General features: G+C 37.8%; 1 protein-coding gene and 1 long non-coding RNA gene across 3 annotated transcripts in view; one reads left to right on the top strand and one right to left on the bottom strand.

The window, feature by feature from the left end:
* Positions 1–7: 7 nt before the first annotated feature.
* LOC128202084 (uncharacterized) lies at positions 8–17607 on the top strand. Of its 2 annotated transcripts, none has more exons than XR_008253602.1 (4): positions 8–175; positions 6056–6198; positions 16344–16455; positions 17469–17607. It is a non-coding gene; the product is annotated as an uncharacterized LOC128202084 (long non-coding RNA). The 2 variants fall into 2 exon arrangements; XR_008253601.1 differs by having other exon boundaries at positions 16286–16455.
* Positions 2563–17655, bottom strand: part of LOC113515268 (zinc finger protein Xfin-like) — a 32007-nt gene continuing 16914 nt past the window's right edge. The window contains exons 14-29 of the mRNA XM_052901080.1: positions 17281–17401; positions 16307–16462; positions 15753–15876; positions 14338–14482; positions 12857–12906; positions 12451–12508; positions 11030–11180; positions 10577–10692; positions 9616–9705; positions 7886–7989; positions 7336–7495; positions 6005–6149; positions 4976–5080; positions 4316–4418; positions 3614–3744; positions 2563–2694 (exon numbers count right to left, since the gene is read on the bottom strand). Coding sequence (XP_052757040.1) covers positions 2590–2694; positions 3614–3744; positions 4316–4418; positions 4976–5080; positions 6005–6149; positions 7336–7495; positions 7886–7989; positions 9616–9705; positions 10577–10692; positions 11030–11180; positions 12451–12508; positions 12857–12906; positions 14338–14482; positions 15753–15876; positions 16307–16462; positions 17281–17401 — 1864 coding nt within the window. The 3' untranslated portion in view covers positions 2563–2589. The remainder of the gene's footprint in view (positions 2695–3613; positions 3745–4315; positions 4419–4975; positions 5081–6004; positions 6150–7335; positions 7496–7885; positions 7990–9615; positions 9706–10576; positions 10693–11029; positions 11181–12450; positions 12509–12856; positions 12907–14337; positions 14483–15752; positions 15877–16306; positions 16463–17280; positions 17402–17655) is intronic.

Genomic DNA, 17655 nt, shown 5'->3' with positions numbered 1-17655 from the left:
ATTACAATGGGTGTTGATTAATTTGTAATCTTGGTAGATGTATATTTTCATAAATAAACTAATATGTCGGTAACAATGACTAGTTCATGGATGAAAATCGAATGATATCGCTCTCATGTTAACGGTATACCCTAGCGGAGATCCACTGTGGGATGATAGGTGAAGATGAAAGCAGGTCAGTATGCAGATTGTGATGAATTCGAAAATAATCAACCACGATGGTTTCCAGGGAGAGTCACGTGGTTTATTGTTGTAATATATATTTAATTATAACTAGGTATTATTTAGTTTTATCTTTAGCTGTAAAGTGCTTCTTAGTACGAGGGTAAAAATACCCTCGTACTAAGAAGTACTACTATTACTAAGCAAAGGAAAAAAAGGAAATTGTTGGTTAATATATTTTGCTTTTTGCTTTTTTTTTTTGTTTTGTTGCTTTTTATTTTCATTCTTTTATCTCTTTTACTGTGTATTATGTGTATGTTTTAATTGTAATTTGTGTGCTGTAAGTAATGTAAATAAATTATCTATCTATCTATCTACTAACACTAATAATACTACTAAGAAAACTATACAAGTTTTCTTTCAGCTTCTCAAAGGTTGAAAAGACATTATACATATATTAAATTTTTTTTAATGTGTCCAATGTACATTATATACAATAAAAATACCAATCCAATATCTATATGTTAGGTTCTTCTGGACACTGACAGCGGAAAAAAGGTCATCTCACCCATTCCGATATCGCCCATATCGCGAATATGTTAAGTCTGTTATCCAGTATTATGTTTTAGATAACATATTCGTTATTGGACCGGTATATCTGTATATACGGGTATCTATATCTAGATATTGTAACTTTAATATATAGATACCTACCGCTGTATATTATCTACCTGTAGTCTTGCACTTTTATATTTGTAAAGATTTTAATACGAAACATTATCTATTACAAAGATAGATCTTTGTGGTTACAAAAACAAATAACTATATATATTAGTTACAATATCTATATATTACTGTATATTACCCACCTCTAGACTTGCACTTTTATATTTGTAAAGATTTGAATACGAAACATTATCTATTACAAAGATAGATAGATCTTTGTGGTTACAATAACTAATAACTATATATATTAGTTACAATATCTATATATTACTGTATATTACCCACCTCTAGACTTGCACTTTTATATTTGTAAAGATTTGAATACAAAACATTATCTATTACAAAGATAGATAGATCTTTGTGGTTACAATAACAAATAACTATATATATTAGTTACAATATCTATATATTACTGTATATTACCCACCTCTAGACTTGCACTTTTATATTTGTAAAGATTTTAATACGAAACATTATCTATTACAAAGATAGCTAGATCTTTGTGGTTACAATAACAAATATCTATATATATTAGTTACAATATCTATATATTACTGTATATTACCCACCTCTAGACTTGCACTTTTATATTTGTAAAGATTTGAATACGAAACATTATCTATTACAAAGATAGATAGATCTTTAGCTATATATATTAGTTACAATATCTATATATTACTGTATATTACCCACCTCTAGACTTGCACTTTTATATTTGTAAAGATTTTAATACGAAACATTATCTATTACAAAGATAGCTAGATCTTTGTGGTTACAATAACAAATATCTATATATATTAGTTACAATATCTATATATTACTGTATATTACCCACCTCTAGACTTGCACTTTTATATTTGTAAAGATTTGAATACGAAACATTATCTATTACAAAGATAGATAGATCTTTGTGGTTACAATAACTAATAACTATATATATTAGTTACAATATCTATATATTACTGTATATTACCCACCTCTAGACTTGCACTTTTATATTTGTAAAGATTTGAATACAAAACATTATCTATTACAAAGATAGATAGATCTTTGTGGTTACAATAACAAATAACTATATATATTAGTTACAATATCTATATATTACTGTATATTACCCACCTCTAGACTTGCACTTTTATATTTGTAAAGATTTTAATACGAAACATTATCTATTACAAAGATAGCTAGATCTTTGTGGTTACAATAACAAATATCTATATATATTAGTTACAATATCTATATATTACTATATATACCCACCTCTAGACTTGCTATATTTGTAAAGATTTGAATACGAAACATTATCTATTACAAAGATAGATCTTTGTGGTTACAAAAACAAATATATAGATATTGTAACTAAAATATATAGATATTACTGTATATTACCCACCTCTAGACTTACACTTTTATAATATCTGTAAAGATTTGAATACGAAACATTATCTATTACAAAGATAGCTAGATCTTTGTGGTTACAATAACAAATATATAGATATTGTAACTAAAATATATAGATATTACTATATATTACCCACGTCTAGACTTGCACTTTTATAATATCTGTAAAGATTTTAATACGAAACATTACAAAGAAAGACAGGTTTTTGGGGTTACAAAAAGTAATAAAAAAAACAACTTGAAACAAAATTCATTTATAATGATACTGTCGATTAATTATATTATTTTACACAGAAAAATTCATTCTGTCAGCACGTTGTCATCAATTTCCAGCTGGACCATCTGGTTGCCGTTGACCAGCGCACCATCGCGCAGTAACAGCTGGACATCAGCGTCTCTCAATTCCTAGGGATTATTTCTAGTTTATTGAACTTTATTTTATTTATTTATTATTTTATTTTATACAACTTAGAATGGCAAACAAGCTGACGGCCCACCTGATGGAAAGTGGTAACCGTCGCCTATAGACACGAGCAGTACCATGGACATAACAGAGTATACTGTTTCGCCCATGATACCCCCCATGTTTTACCATTCCTGAGGACTCAGGTGTTATTCCTCTGTACCCAGTAAATTCACGCCACATCCCACCCTTCAAACCGAAACACAGCCATGCAAACACAACTGCTTCACGGTTGAAACACGAATGGGACAGAGGTACCCAAACAATCGTCTTTTGTACAAAGTCTCCCTTTGGTAGACAACTTGGATCTATTATTGTTAGTAGTTGTACAATTAGTGTGTGTATTGTATTGGTATTATTCAATCTATTGGAAATAATAATAAATACCATTGCATTTTGACCCATAAAAAAAAAGTAATGGGACAATTGAACACCATTACCAGAGGGAGACTTTGTACAAAAGTCGATTGCTTGGGTACCTCTGTCCCATTCGTGTTTCAACCGTGAAGCAGTTGTGTTTGGCATGGCTGTGTTTCGGTTTGAAGGGTGGGATGTGGCGTGAATTTACTGGGTACAGAGGAATAACACCTGAGTCCTCAGGAATGGTAAAACATGGGGAGTATCATGGGCGAAACAGTATAGTCTGTTATGTCCATGGTACTGCTCATGTCTATAGGCAACGGTTACCACTTTCCATCAAGTGGGCCGTCAGCTTGTTTGCCATTCTAAGTTGCATAAAAAAAAAAAACCCCTTTCCCATTGAGCTAAAAACGACCATCGAAGTCAAAGTATAAAATATTTTATCGCGATTACAACAAAATCGGACAAAACCGCGCGACATAACTAGTGAATCAACAATACCTCGCCAGTGACACCAAGTGTGATGGGGTACTTGGAGGGTTCCTGTATTGCAGGCAAATGGCCGCGCTGCAGGATCTTGGGCTGCCGGGTGTTCTTAGCTATGCCTCTACCTCGACGAGCCGGCTGGTTCACTAAACAATTCAATCGAAGATTCTATTTAGAAAAATTACACCAAAAATCCAACTTCAATTGTGGCGAAACCAGTTATTTTAATTAAAAAACTAAACCACTGGACCTATTATACTGTATACTGTTTCGCCCATGACACCCCCCATGCGTTGCCATTCCTGTGGACTCAGGTGTTATTCCTCTGTACCCCGTAAATTCACACCATATCCCACACTTCAAACCGAAACACAGCCATGCAAACACAACTGCTTCACGGTAGAAACACGAATGGGACCGAGGTACCCAAGCAATACAATCATAATTGTGTGCCTGTGGGTGTGTGTGTTTTAAGCGATTACGCCGCCAATTTTAAACCGATTTTAATGATTCCTTTTATAATTGTGTAGGATTTACTCCCGTATAGATATTGAACAATAATAAATATCTTTGTGGAACAAAATCTTAAATTATATATATTTCGCTATATCTCCAACAACTGCGAACCGATTTCAATTATTCTTTTTGCATTCAACAGGGTTTACTAGCGGGTCGGTGTTTTTTTTTATCATAATCGTATATTTACAAGTATGATACCTGCTTGGTTCTGGTGGAGGAGACGGCTGCAGGCCAGGGTGCGAGGCACGTGTCCCAACAGTGCCAGCGCCCGGGCACAGCTAGGCACCAGGCTACGGGTACCCTGGGACCATACGGACATCGTCATCATTAACTATCCACTGGTGAACATTGGGCCATTGGAACTTTGCCAGTAGTTGCCACGACAACTTACGAAAAAAGATACAAACTAATCATCTAATCATCTTATCATCATCATCATCATCATCACCCGTTAACTGACCAATGTTGAATATAACTATGTATAAATGTTGAAACTACTCAATGATATTTTGAGCCAGCATCCGCAATTGGATGTATTTGCATCCAACTTGCTGGAGTTTAGTCGAGTGACCACAGAGTATTTGTGTTCAGATGTTTTTTGTTTGAGTTAAATCTTTTTATATTATTTTTGTTATTTTTGTGTAATATTCCTTTTTATATGTTATTGTACTCATGCTTTCCTGGGTGAGCGTATTGGAAGACTGTAAGGCTTACCCAGTGGATGTAATAAATAAATAATCACTCCCCCTCTATTCCTATTGTACTTTGGTTTACATTGGTTTTCCTACTTCTGAAATGCACACAGACAAAGCAGCGGGCAAAAAGCAGTATTTTTTACATAAAAAGAGTTCGGTTTACCTTACTAAATGACATTTTGCTTATTTCTATCACTCTCTCTTGTGGTATGTTGTGTCTTGCGAGCTCCGCCATCACTTCGTCCGGCGAAGGATTCGAACCGACCACCTGTAATATTATACTAGCTACCAGAGGGAGACTTTGTACAAGTCGTTTGCTTGGGTACCTCTGTCCCATTCGTGTTTCAATCGTGAAGCAGTTGTGTTTGCATGGCTGTGTTTCGGTTTGAAGGGTGGGATATGGCGTGAATTTACAGGGTACAGAGGAATAACACTTGAGTCCTCAGGAATGGCAACGCATGGGGAGTATCATGGGCGAAACAGTATACTCTGTTATGTCCATGGTACTGCTCATGTCTATAGTCGACGGTTACCACTATATATATATATATATATATATATATATATATATATATATATATATATATATATATATATATATATATATATATATATATATATATATATATGAATATTTACCGACTTTCATGAAATTTTGTATGCATATTCGGTAGATCTGAGAATCGGCCAACATCTATTTTTCATACCCGTCAATGACTGAATGAATGAATGAATAAGGGTGACCCTCCCCAAAATTTTTTTGTATTGTTTTGACAATTTTTTTATTTTTATTTAAATATGATTTAGCATTGAAAAATACACACAACTTTAAGTTTTCATCGTTTTACGATCAACCCCTGTATTTTAATCGACATTTTTATATTTCGCAATAAGTAAAACAACGTTTGCGGGGTCAGCTAGTATGTATATATATATCATGTCGTATAGGGAGGTCAAGGATATGGCCTGGGATAGAGCTGGCTGAAAGAAGATGCACGAATTAGTTGCATCGACAAGAGGAAACTGTTAAATAAAAAGGAAAAAAGATTGCCACGCAATGTAGGTTCTTGTTATTTCATCACACCAGATATAAACTGACAGAGTTATGTGGTGACAACACCGAATTGGCATCCACCTTTTTTAAAGTCGGCTGTAAAATATTATATAACGAATCAGTAACATGGGTACTAACCTCTATAACTGCTATGTAGTATGGATGTTTTAGTTTCATATGTGTTCGCAGGTCGGACCGTATACGGAACCTTTTAGGGCACCGTGCGCATGCCCACGCTCGAACTCCCGTGTGGATTAGTCTATGGTTACGCATCGCTGTCGACCTACAAGCAGAATAAAGTCAGTGCGAATGAAACTACAGGAAAGAGAAAGGTAATTGTTAGTTTCTATATTTTGTTTTTTTTTTTTTTTGTTTTATTGCTTGTTATAGTAGATACCTGTCAAGTATTACGACACACCCTCAACGGCGATCGGATTGGACCACCTAGCATGACGCATAAAGGTGCGCTACCGAGAAAGACACCTGCGTCGAGTCAGCATTTCAATTCCCGCAACAAAAATACCCATTTCCTTTATGTTTGATTCGATATGACTTCACTTACCGGATCACACATCGATCTGAAGACACTTTTATTGTTGTAACAATTAATTTTAGAATTAAATTTAGTTATATTTATAAAATTGTTTTTTTTTTGGGTCTTCCGCCAGCGACTTCAATAACTTGCTTTTTATTTTCATTCTTTTATCTCTTTTGCTGTGTATTATATGTATGTTTTTTTTTATTCTAATTTGTGTGCTGTAAGTAATGTAAATAAATTATCTATCTATCTATCTATAGTTTGAAACAAGTTGAGTTCGTGTGGATTAGTCTATGGTTGCTCATTGACGTCGACCTGCCGTAGACAAGCGGAGTTTGGTCAGTGTGAATTAATCTATAGTTATTATTATATGAAAGGATAGCACCGTGTGAATAAGTTTATGGTTGCCATTGACCGCATCGCTGTTAACCTGTCATAGACAAACAGAACTTTTTTTTATGGGTAAAAAATTGTTGCGGGGTTACCATCCCCGCCTGCGTTAACGGGATACGCTGGCGGAGCACCAGTGAAGGGTGATAGATGAGAATGAAATCAGGCCAGTTAGCCCATCATGATGAATTCATCAGGAATTAACCATGATAGTTTCCAGGGGGAACCGCGAGGAGGTCGACCTGGTTGGGTATATTGCTAGCAATGGGATTCTCAGTCTCCATTACTAACAATCCCTTTCCACCCTAGACAAACAGAACTGAGTCCGCAGGTAATTGAGACCGACCTGAATAGGCATAGACAAACAAAATTGAGTTCATCCATACGTCTATGGAGTTTATGGTTAAAAACAACAATAGATACATCATGGACAAGTAATGCGCAATTAGTTTACAGTAAAAAAAATAAGATCGATTTTTCATAGACAAACAAAGTCGAGTCTATGGACATTAGTCTATGGTTAAAAACCCTGTCCCCTCACCTGCGGAAGGCGACCCCGCATAAATCACAGGGGTACGGCCGCTCGCCGGTGTGTACACGCAAATGTTCGTTATACATGGACGCCGTGCGGAATGACCGTCCGCACACGTCACAATGATGGGACCGCAGCATATCGGCTTGTCGCCCATACCAGAATGTACCTGCAATATATATATTCATGCCTCCGATCAAACCGTTTATAATTACTCCTCTCCATCCAAAGGTTGCCTGCAAGAGATCGCTCTTAGCGATAAGGTCGCCCATTGTTTTCTCATTGTGATTATTTCTTGTAATTGTTTATATTTATAATAAGTTTACTATTGTAATCTTTTGGAGGAAACAATAAAGAGTATCTATCCTTATCCTATATAAGAGCTGTGCTCTTGTCGGTGAAGCTCTTGCCATTCACTACGATTTTCTACGAGTCTCTTCACCTCTTGATACGACACGACACTAACTCCTACCTTGATCTATATATGTTATAAGAAAGACAATGCTTCTTAAAACATCTCCAAAGCCTATATGGAATTTCAAATTCCACAGTCATTTACCTGATTTCTCATCTCCAATGGACAAATCACTGTGTTCCTTCTTCCTATGTTTATAGAGTGCAGTTTTGTTTGGCAATATCTCGTCGCAGTCACGGCATGGGATTCTATAAAGAGAACAAATATATTCATAACTATAATACCTTATGGTATAGCCAGAGCTGTCTGTCGACTGTTTCCATTGTGGTGAACATACCCCTCGACTCGCCCACATTACGCCGAGCATGTTGGAATACAACATGGCACGGGCGAGCCTACCGCAGTCATTCGAATTATTTTGGTTTATTAGAATAAAATAGAAAAATATTTATTGCGAGAAAATACAGTCATTTTATATATAAGAAGTATTTTTTTTTATACAACTTAGAATGGCAAACAAACTGACGGCCCACCTGATGGTAAGTGGTAACCGTCGTCTATAGACATAAGCAGTACCGTGGACATAACATAGTATACTGTTTCGCCCATGATACCTCCCATGCGTTGCCATTCCTGAGGACTCAGATGTTATTCCTCTATATACTGTAAATTCACGCCATATCCCACCCTTCAAACCGAAACACAGCCATGCAAACACAACTGCTTCACAGTTGAAACACGAATGGGACAGAGGTACCTAAGCAATCGACTTTTGTACAAAGTCTCCCTCTGGTAAACATTAGTTTACATTAGTTCTTCATTATCATCATTATTTCAGCCATTACCCGTCCACTGCTGGACATAAGCCTCCCCCATAGACTGCCATAAAGAACGGTCCTGAGCCACCTGCATCCACTGACTCCCTGCAAAGCATTTGGGGTCGTCACTCCATCTAGTCGGGGATCGTCCTACATCTACAGGCGTTTCCGCGAACGGGGTTGCCACTCAAGAAACTTTCTTCCCTGATAGTTGTCGGTTCTTCGAGCTATGTGACCAGCCCATTGCCACTTCAGCTTGCTCATCCTTCGGACTATGTCGGTCACTTTGGTTCTTTTGCGGATATCCTCAATTCGGATTGTCTCAGGCAAAAAAACTCCGAGCAATAGCCCTCTCCATAGCCCGCTGAGTATTTTGAAGTTTTTGAAGGCAATCGTATAGGACTGGGGACTAGAAGGGATTGTTAGTAATGGGGAGGTTAGACCCAATTGTTATCAATATACCCTATCAGGTCAACCTCCACGCGATTTCCCCTGGAAACCATCGTGACTAATTTATCTTTGAATTCACCACTGGGCTAACTGATTTACTTTATCATTCTAGTGTATACCATTAGCTCAGACAGGGTTTTTTTTTATCTATGAGAATGGTATGGTAACGCCTGCGCTAACGGGAAACGCTGGCGGAGCACCAGTGATAGATGAGAATGAAAACAGGCCAGGGCTAACTGGCCTGTTTTCATGATGAATTCATCAGGAATTAATCATGATAGTTTCCAGGGGGAACCGCGAGGAGGTCGACGTGGTTGAGTATATTGCTAGCAATGCGATTCTCAGTCTCCATTACTAACAATCCCTTTCCCCCCGCTCAGGCAGGGTTAGCATTCCATTATCATCCATTAAAAAAAATCGTGTAGAACCATGTTTCGGTTTTATAAATCATGACTGGCAACACTCGCTAGTTGAAGTCCTTCGTCTTTAAAATTAAAGGTATTTTTTACGACAAATTAATTCGTTATGATATCAAATTAAAATTTTAATATTAGACATAGGTTTAAATAAAGACACACAGAATCAAAACCTATCGTCGGTACTTACTTGTAATCCTCCTTGGTAGCTTTCACAGTATTGCCATCTTCTTGTGTACTTTTGCCATGTATTTTCTTTTTATGGTAACCCAGACTCCAACTGAAATGATAGGAATCGCAATATGATAAAATTGTAGTGTATGGGGTCAGCTAAGCCGTTACACGTGGGAGAAAGGGATTGTTAGTAACGGAGGTCTTATAAACCCATTGCTAGCAATACGTCCTATCAGATCTACCTTCACGCGGTTTCCCCTGGAAACCATTGTGGTTAATTATAGTGGATTTCGTCACGATGGACTAACTGACCTGCTTACATCTTCACCTATCATCCCACACTGGTGCACCGCCAGCGTATACTGATAGCGCAGGCGGGGTTACCATTCCATTATCACCCATTAAAAAAATGGTGTACACGTTTACCCATTGGGATCTTTTATGCTTCTCCCTGCCTTGCACCACTATTTTATAGATCCTATGTGTTACCTTAACGATATCCGGCAGTTTAAGAATCTATGGTCCTCTAGGTCCGGATAAACCGTTCGTTCGTTAAATAAAATTGTAACTCTGTACATGGGAGCTCATCATCATCATATCGGCCTTTAACTCTCCACTGCTGTACATAAGCCTCCCCCATGGGAGGTTTTTCCAGTAGTTGCCACACTTGGCAATGGATTGGCAAACGCAATTAAGTTTTGGAGATGTTTTAGGAGGGACGCTGCTACCCATCCCTCGCCCTCCCTTAGTCGTTTCTTACGACACCTATGGGGTAAAGGAATAGGTGGCCTATTCTATGCCGGAAACAGGATTTAGAGATTTATAATATCATGGTCGACACAGTATACTCTGTTATGTCCATGGTACTGGCTCATGTCTATAGGCGACGGTTACCACTTTCCATCAGGTGGGCCGTCAGCTTGTTTGCCATTCTAACTAGCATAAAAAATATGAGTTTTTAATAAAATCAAGTTTACCTATTAGGGAATGTGAGTTCACACTGACTGCATTTGTATAGATAGTTCTGGTTGGCGTGTTTCATACGTCGGTGCACTTGTAAATACGTCCAGTGTAAATAGGATCGGCCACAGTCCTGTAATAATACATAAATAGATAAATAAACCAATAGACAGACATACAAACAGGCAAATAGACAAATGATATGTGAGAATAAAAGGGCAGGTCAGTTAGCCCATCGTGACGAATTCATCAAGAATTAACCACGATAGTATGTAGAGGGAACCGCGTGGATGCCGACCTGATAGGGTATATTGCCATTACTAATAATCCCTTTCCCATACTAGTTTTTAATACTATTTTTTTAATACCTAAAATTTCTTTTTAAAACTTAAAATGTTCATATAATAATAATATATTCTATGTTGTTTTTATTCAGTAAATTAAAAAAAAAATAATGATGGGTCAATAACCTCGCACAAGAAGTGTTTGACGACCGGAAACCCTCCGTAGCCGAGGATCCCTGTGGAGGAGGGGCCACCCTCCGGTCCTTCAGACCTCGACTGCTTCGCGTCAGCCAATGGCCGCTTGTAGAATCCATGGGTTGTTTTATGGGTCGTGCATCTGTTAAAACATTCCATTACTTTTATACCATACCTCACTGAAGTCATTTTTATGCCTACAGCAATTTCTTCCATCTATTCGATAACCAAGTTATACATATGTTCAAACATTTTATTTAAAACACAAATTTTCTTAGTTAATTGAAAACATTTACATACATATACATTACCAGAGGGAGACTTCGTACAAAAGTAGATTGCTTGGGTACCTCTGTCCCATTCGTGTTTCAACCGTGAAGCAGTTGTGTTTGCATGGCTGTGTTTCGGTTTGAAGGACGTGATATGGCGTGAATTTACAGGGTACAGAGGAACAACACCCGAGTCCTCAGGAATGGCAACGCATGGGGGGTATCATGGGCGAAACAGTATACTCTGTTATGTCCATGGTACTGCTCATGTCTATAGGCGACGGTTACCACTTTCCATCAGGTGGGCCGTTAGCTTGTTTGCCATTCTAAGTTGCATAAAAGAAAAACCTCCAAGTTGACTATCTTACAAAACAGTGGTTGTGGCAGAGTAATAACTGTAATGGAATTAGCAAAGGTAGTAATAGTAGTAGATAGTAGAATTAGAATTAGAGCATGCATTCCACGACCACAATATGTAAAGTACTAGGAAATACAATAATTACTCTAAACTCACAAGGTACACCAAATCACACCACTACAGACACGCACACACACGTATAGAGCTATGAAGCATGAAAATAATGTTTATGTAGTAATATATATGTGTATGCATATTTGCATACATACACGCAATAAAAGGGGTTGGGCTCTCAGCTTTCTTTTTTCCAAAGGTTTTTGGGACGGGTTGTCTGAGAAAACCGAGAGTGAAGTAAATAATAATAATAATAGTGGAATCAGCAGCGGTAGTAAAAACAGTAATGGAATTAGCAGAGGTAGTAACAATATCGTACTAACCTGGAGTATGTAGCGAATGTAACTTTACAGATGTGACAGGTGAACGGATTTTTGACACCTTTATGTATCAAAAACAGTAATGGAATTAGCAGAGGTAGTAACAATATCGTACTAACCTGGAGTATGTAGCGAATGTAACTTTACAGATGTGACAGGTGAACGGATTTTTGACACCTTTATGTATCAAAAACAGTAATGGAATTAGCAGAGGTAGCAATAATATCGTACTAACCTGGAGTATGTAGCGAATGTAACTTTACAGATGTGACAGGTGAAAGGATTTTTGACACCTTTATGTATCAAAAACAGTAATGGAATTAGCAGAGGTAGTAACAATATCGTACTAACCTGGAGTATGTAGCGAATGTAACTTTACAGATGTGACAGGTGAACGGATTTTTGACACCTTTATGTATCAAAAACAGTAATGGAATTAACAGAGGTAGTAACAATATCGTACTAACCTGGAGTACGTAGCGAATGTAACTTTACAGATGTGACAGGTGAACGGATTTTTGACACCTTTATGTATCAAAAACAGTAATGGAATTAGCAGAGGTAGTAACAATATCGTACTAACCTGGAGTATGTAGCGAATGTAACTTTACAGATGTGACAGGTGAACGGATTTTTGACACCTTTATGTATCAAAAACAGTAATGGAATTAGCAAAGGTAGTAACAATATCGTACTAACCTGGAGTATGTAGCGAATGTAACTTTACAGATGTGACAGGTGAAAGGATTTTTGACACCTTTATGTATCAAGCGGTGTTTGTTGAGCGCGTCTTCTAAATAGAATATGCTGTAATAAATCATTAATATATTATCATTTTTTAACTGACATTCTTATTTCAAAATTATATATTTATTATGTGTTTTTGACATTGACATTGACATATTAACAAGACTTTGTGGAAACAGAAAGCGTAATGTTCCGATCTCAAATAAATGGGAAAAGGCAAGGCAATGATGATGTTTGTGTTCCGTGATGATCCGATTTTGACAATTATTTTTACAATTAATTGGTTTTTGGAAGTGTCGCCTCCATTGCGTGGTGGTGGGCATGTTGCTGCGTTTAAATGTGGACCCGGATACAATTCCTGGTCGGACTAAATAAGAAAATGAACTATTCTGAATTGGCTCGTGTCTGGGGATTCCGGATTGGGCTGCCAGATGTTCGTTGCCTGGTCCCTTATAACACAAGATATCCTAGCTTGAGAACCACGCGATCTATGATTAAATCACTGTTAATTAATTCGCTAACTTTGCCACTTGGAGAATACTTTGATAAACAATCACATTCATTCTATCTTTCCAATTTTGTTTAAATATAAAATATATATATATATATATATATATATATATATATATATATATATATATATATATATATATATATATATATATATATATATATATATATATATATATATATATATATATATATATATATAAATATATATATATATATATATATATATATATATATATATATATATATATATATATATATATATATATATATATATATATATATATATATATATATATATATATATATATATATATATATATATATATATTAGAAGACTGTCATCATTGTGTTCTCTTTTATTTGATATTTATGTGTTGTAGTTAACATGTATATAAGTATATATATTCTTATTTATCTAGGTTTATATTCATAGGTATACTTTGACGGGGCACCAGTGAGGGATGATAGGTGAGAATGAAAAGGCAGGTCAGTTGTTAGCCTATCGTGATGAATACACCTGGAATTCAGCACGATTTTCAGGGAGGCCAATAGAAGTCGACCTGACAGTTTCTTTTTTTTTTTATACTACTTAGAATGGCAAACAAGCTGACGGCCCACCTGATGGAAAGTGGTAACCGTCGCCTAGAGACATGAGCAGTACCATGGACATAACAGAGTATACTGTTTCGCCCATGATACCCCCCATGAGTTGCCATTCCTGAGGACTCAGATGTTATTCCTCTGTACCCAAAAAATTCACGCCATATCCCATCCTTCAAACCGAAACACAGCCATGCAAACACAGCTGCTTCACGGTTGAAACACGAATGGGACAGAGGTACCCAAGCAATCGACTTTTGTACAAAGTGTCCCTCTGGTACAGTATATATTGTTGGCAATAGAACTGTTAGTCCACACTACTAACAATCCCTCCCCCCCTCCATTCTGAAGTCGATTGAAAAGCCCGTAAATACTAACTCCTCGCAGTATTCGCACCGGAACGCCTTCTCGATCTCGACCACGCGTATTATTGTGCGCGCTTCGTCAGCCAAACTGGACAGCATGGGCTCGGCTAATTCACCATCCACTTGGCGTGCTATGGGTTCGTTTAGTTTTGGAGAGTCTGGAAAATAATTAGTACATTCCATCCATCATTATAAACATCATTGTTGTATGTTGGTGATTTTTTTTAATGGGTGATAATGGAATGGCAACCCCGCCTGCGCTATCGGTATACACCAGTGAGAGATGATAGGTGAGGATGAAGCAGGTTAGTTAGCCTATCGTGACGTATTTAACAATAAATCCATCACGATGGTTTCCAGGGGGAACCACGAGGAGGTCGACCTGATATAGTATTATAATACACTGCAAGCAATGGGATTTACCCCCATTGCTAATTGGTTGGTATTGTATATGTATACATTGGTATGGTAACCCCGCCTGCGCTAACGGGATACGCTGGCGGAGCACCAGTGAAGGGTGATAGATGAGAATGAAAACAGGCCAGTTAGCCCAACATGATGAATTCATCAGGAATTAACCATGATAGGTTCCAGGGGGAACCGCGAGGAGGTCGACCTGGTTGGATATATTGCTAGCAATGGGATTCACAGTCTCCATTGCTAACAATCCCTTTCCCCCTTGTTGATGTATTAGCTGTTGACTGTACAGTGCTGAACCCTCCTCCCCCATATATTATTAAGATGATATATGTAGGTGTGTCGGTCCCGACATAGATTAGACTACCCCTTTCCATGGGTGTCATTCCATTCCATTATGATCCGTTAAAAAAAAAACTACCGCGTTTGTAGATCTCCGCCCATCGTCGGTACTGTTTTTTTTTATTTTTATACAACTTAGAATGGCAAACAAGCTTACGTCCCACCTGATGGAAAGTGGTAACCGTCGCCTATAGACATGAGCAGTACCATGGACATAACAGAGTATACTGTTTCGTCCATGATACCCCCAATGCGTTGCCATTCCTGAGGACCTCTTAAAACATCATCGAAAGGCTAACTGCTGTTGCCAACCCGCCTGGCAAACGTGGCAACTATTGGCAAAACCCCTTTTATGGGAGTTTACCATAAGGAAGATCCCCAGTCTCCCTTTGATGTAAAAAGTTTCCCTTTAGCAAAAAAAAGTTTATATTTAGTATAAAAAGTCTCCCTTTGATTTAGAAAGTCTCCTTTTAACATAGATTTACATTTAGTATAAAGTCTCCCTTTGATGTACAAAAAGTCCTTTTAGCATTGAAGGTTTATATTTAGTATAAAAAGTCTCCCTTTGGCGTACAAAGTCTCCCTTTCACGCACAAAGTCTCTCTCTTTGCTGTAAGTCTCCTTTGATTACACAAAGCATCTCTTCAGTATGTAGACACAACTACATACCAACACTCTGTACACTGTGCCGCACAAGTCCGCTGGTTGGTGACAATTGCACCATCACGTCCTCTTCCTCTTTCAAGTCTTTGGCGAATTCTTCTATACACTCAGTGGATCTCGTTGCATGCTCCTATAAGATTAGAAGAATTGATTCTGAAGAAGAACAAGCTATCAATGCACCTGGTGGCTATTAGTAATCGTGATGTTTTTTTATGCGAATTAGAATGGCAAACAAACTGATGTCCCACTTGATGGGAAATAGTAAATGTCGCCTATAGACATGAACAGTACCATGGGCATAACAGAGTATACTGTTTCGCCCAAGATACCCCCCATGCGTTGCTATTCCTGAGAACTCAGGTGTTATTCCAGTGCACCCTGTAAATTCACTGCCATATCCCATCCTTCAAACCGAAACACAGCCATGCAAACACAACTGCTTCATCCCCCTGCTTCTTCACCCCCACGTGTTGCTATACCTGTACTGGTGTTTTGCTAGCAATGGGACTACTAGTTCCTTCTACTTCTTCTACTACCAGGACCATCAGTTCTGACCTCACCTGAGCGTCCTGCTGATCCCTGAACGCTCTGCTGCAGACGGCGCAGACGAGCACCAGCGTGGGCGTCAACTCCTCCTCGTGAGCTCGGAGGTGCATCCTCAGCCGGGATCTACGCGTCAGCTGCTTCAGGCATATGTGGCATTGGAAGGGTTTGATCTATTGGAGTATTGTTTGGGGGCAATAAAGAATTGTTTTAGTTTGCGGTTTAAACCCTAATATTAATAAAGGGGGGGGGGAGGAAGGGATTGTTAGTAATGGAGACTAAATCCTATTGCTAGCAATACATCCAACTAGGTCGACCTCCTCGCGGTTCCTCCTGGAAACTATCATGATCAATTTCTGATGAATTCATCATGATGGGCTAACTGGCCTGTTTTCATCCTCATCCATCACCCTTCACTGGTGCCCCGCCAGCGTATCCCGTTAGCGCAGGCGGGGTTACCATGCCATATTCATCCATGTGGTCCCAGCATAGAAAAAGCCACCCCTTCCTTTCCCATGAGTGTCGTAAGAGGCAACTTAGGGAACTTAACGGTCGAGGGATGAGCAGAAGCGTCCCTCTTAAAACATCACCAAAGCCCAACTGCGTTTGCCAAGCGTGGCAACTACTGACAACATCGTAAGTAGAGCATTTTCAAATAAATAGTTTTTCATATAAATACAATAAGATTGATGAATGCGGAGGAAGCGAAAGAGGTTTGTTTGAATCGAAGCATTTGGCGTTCCATTGTTTCTGCCTACCCTAATGGGAGACAGGCGTGACAGATATGTATGTATGTAAATACAAATAAACGTATCACAAAACGCCATCTAGTTTTAAACTAAACAGAACTTGTATTATGGATACTAGACAATTGATAATCAAATAACTAGGAACTTAATTAAACTAAAATCTATATAAATATACATACCCATTAATACACACGAAGGTGATGAGACGATGATGGTGATGATGATGAAATAAACAATATCACCTGTAAATGCGTAACGCCGTGCTCGTCCAACGTTTGCTTGTCCAAAAATCGCTTGCCACATGTCACGCACACATACCGCCGCGTGTCTGTGTGTGTGCGACTGTGCTTTGTTAGTGTTGCCCTGTATGTAATTACGTTAATATATTATTACTACTAGTCGTGTAAGAGCAGTATCCTCTGATTTCCAGACTGTCAACATTATACCTCTACGAGACTTATTGAGAGAGAAGATAATTATTAGCGTGAGATACATATCAGTGACCTAACTGAGATACAAGGCAGAGTCCAACCTAAGATACAAGTCAGTGACCAATCTGAGATACAAATCAGTGACTAACCACAGACAAGTTAGTGATCAACCTAAGAGAGAAGTCA

Source organism: Galleria mellonella, unplaced genomic scaffold, assembly GCF_026898425.1.
Source record: "Galleria mellonella isolate WM207_F2 unplaced genomic scaffold, CSIRO_AGI_GalMel_v1 utg746, whole genome shotgun sequence".
Taxonomy (NCBI): domain Eukaryota; kingdom Metazoa; phylum Arthropoda; class Insecta; order Lepidoptera; family Pyralidae; genus Galleria; species Galleria mellonella.
The sequence above is the reverse complement of the archived record's forward strand: the minus strand, read 5'-3'. Positions and strand labels throughout refer to the sequence as shown.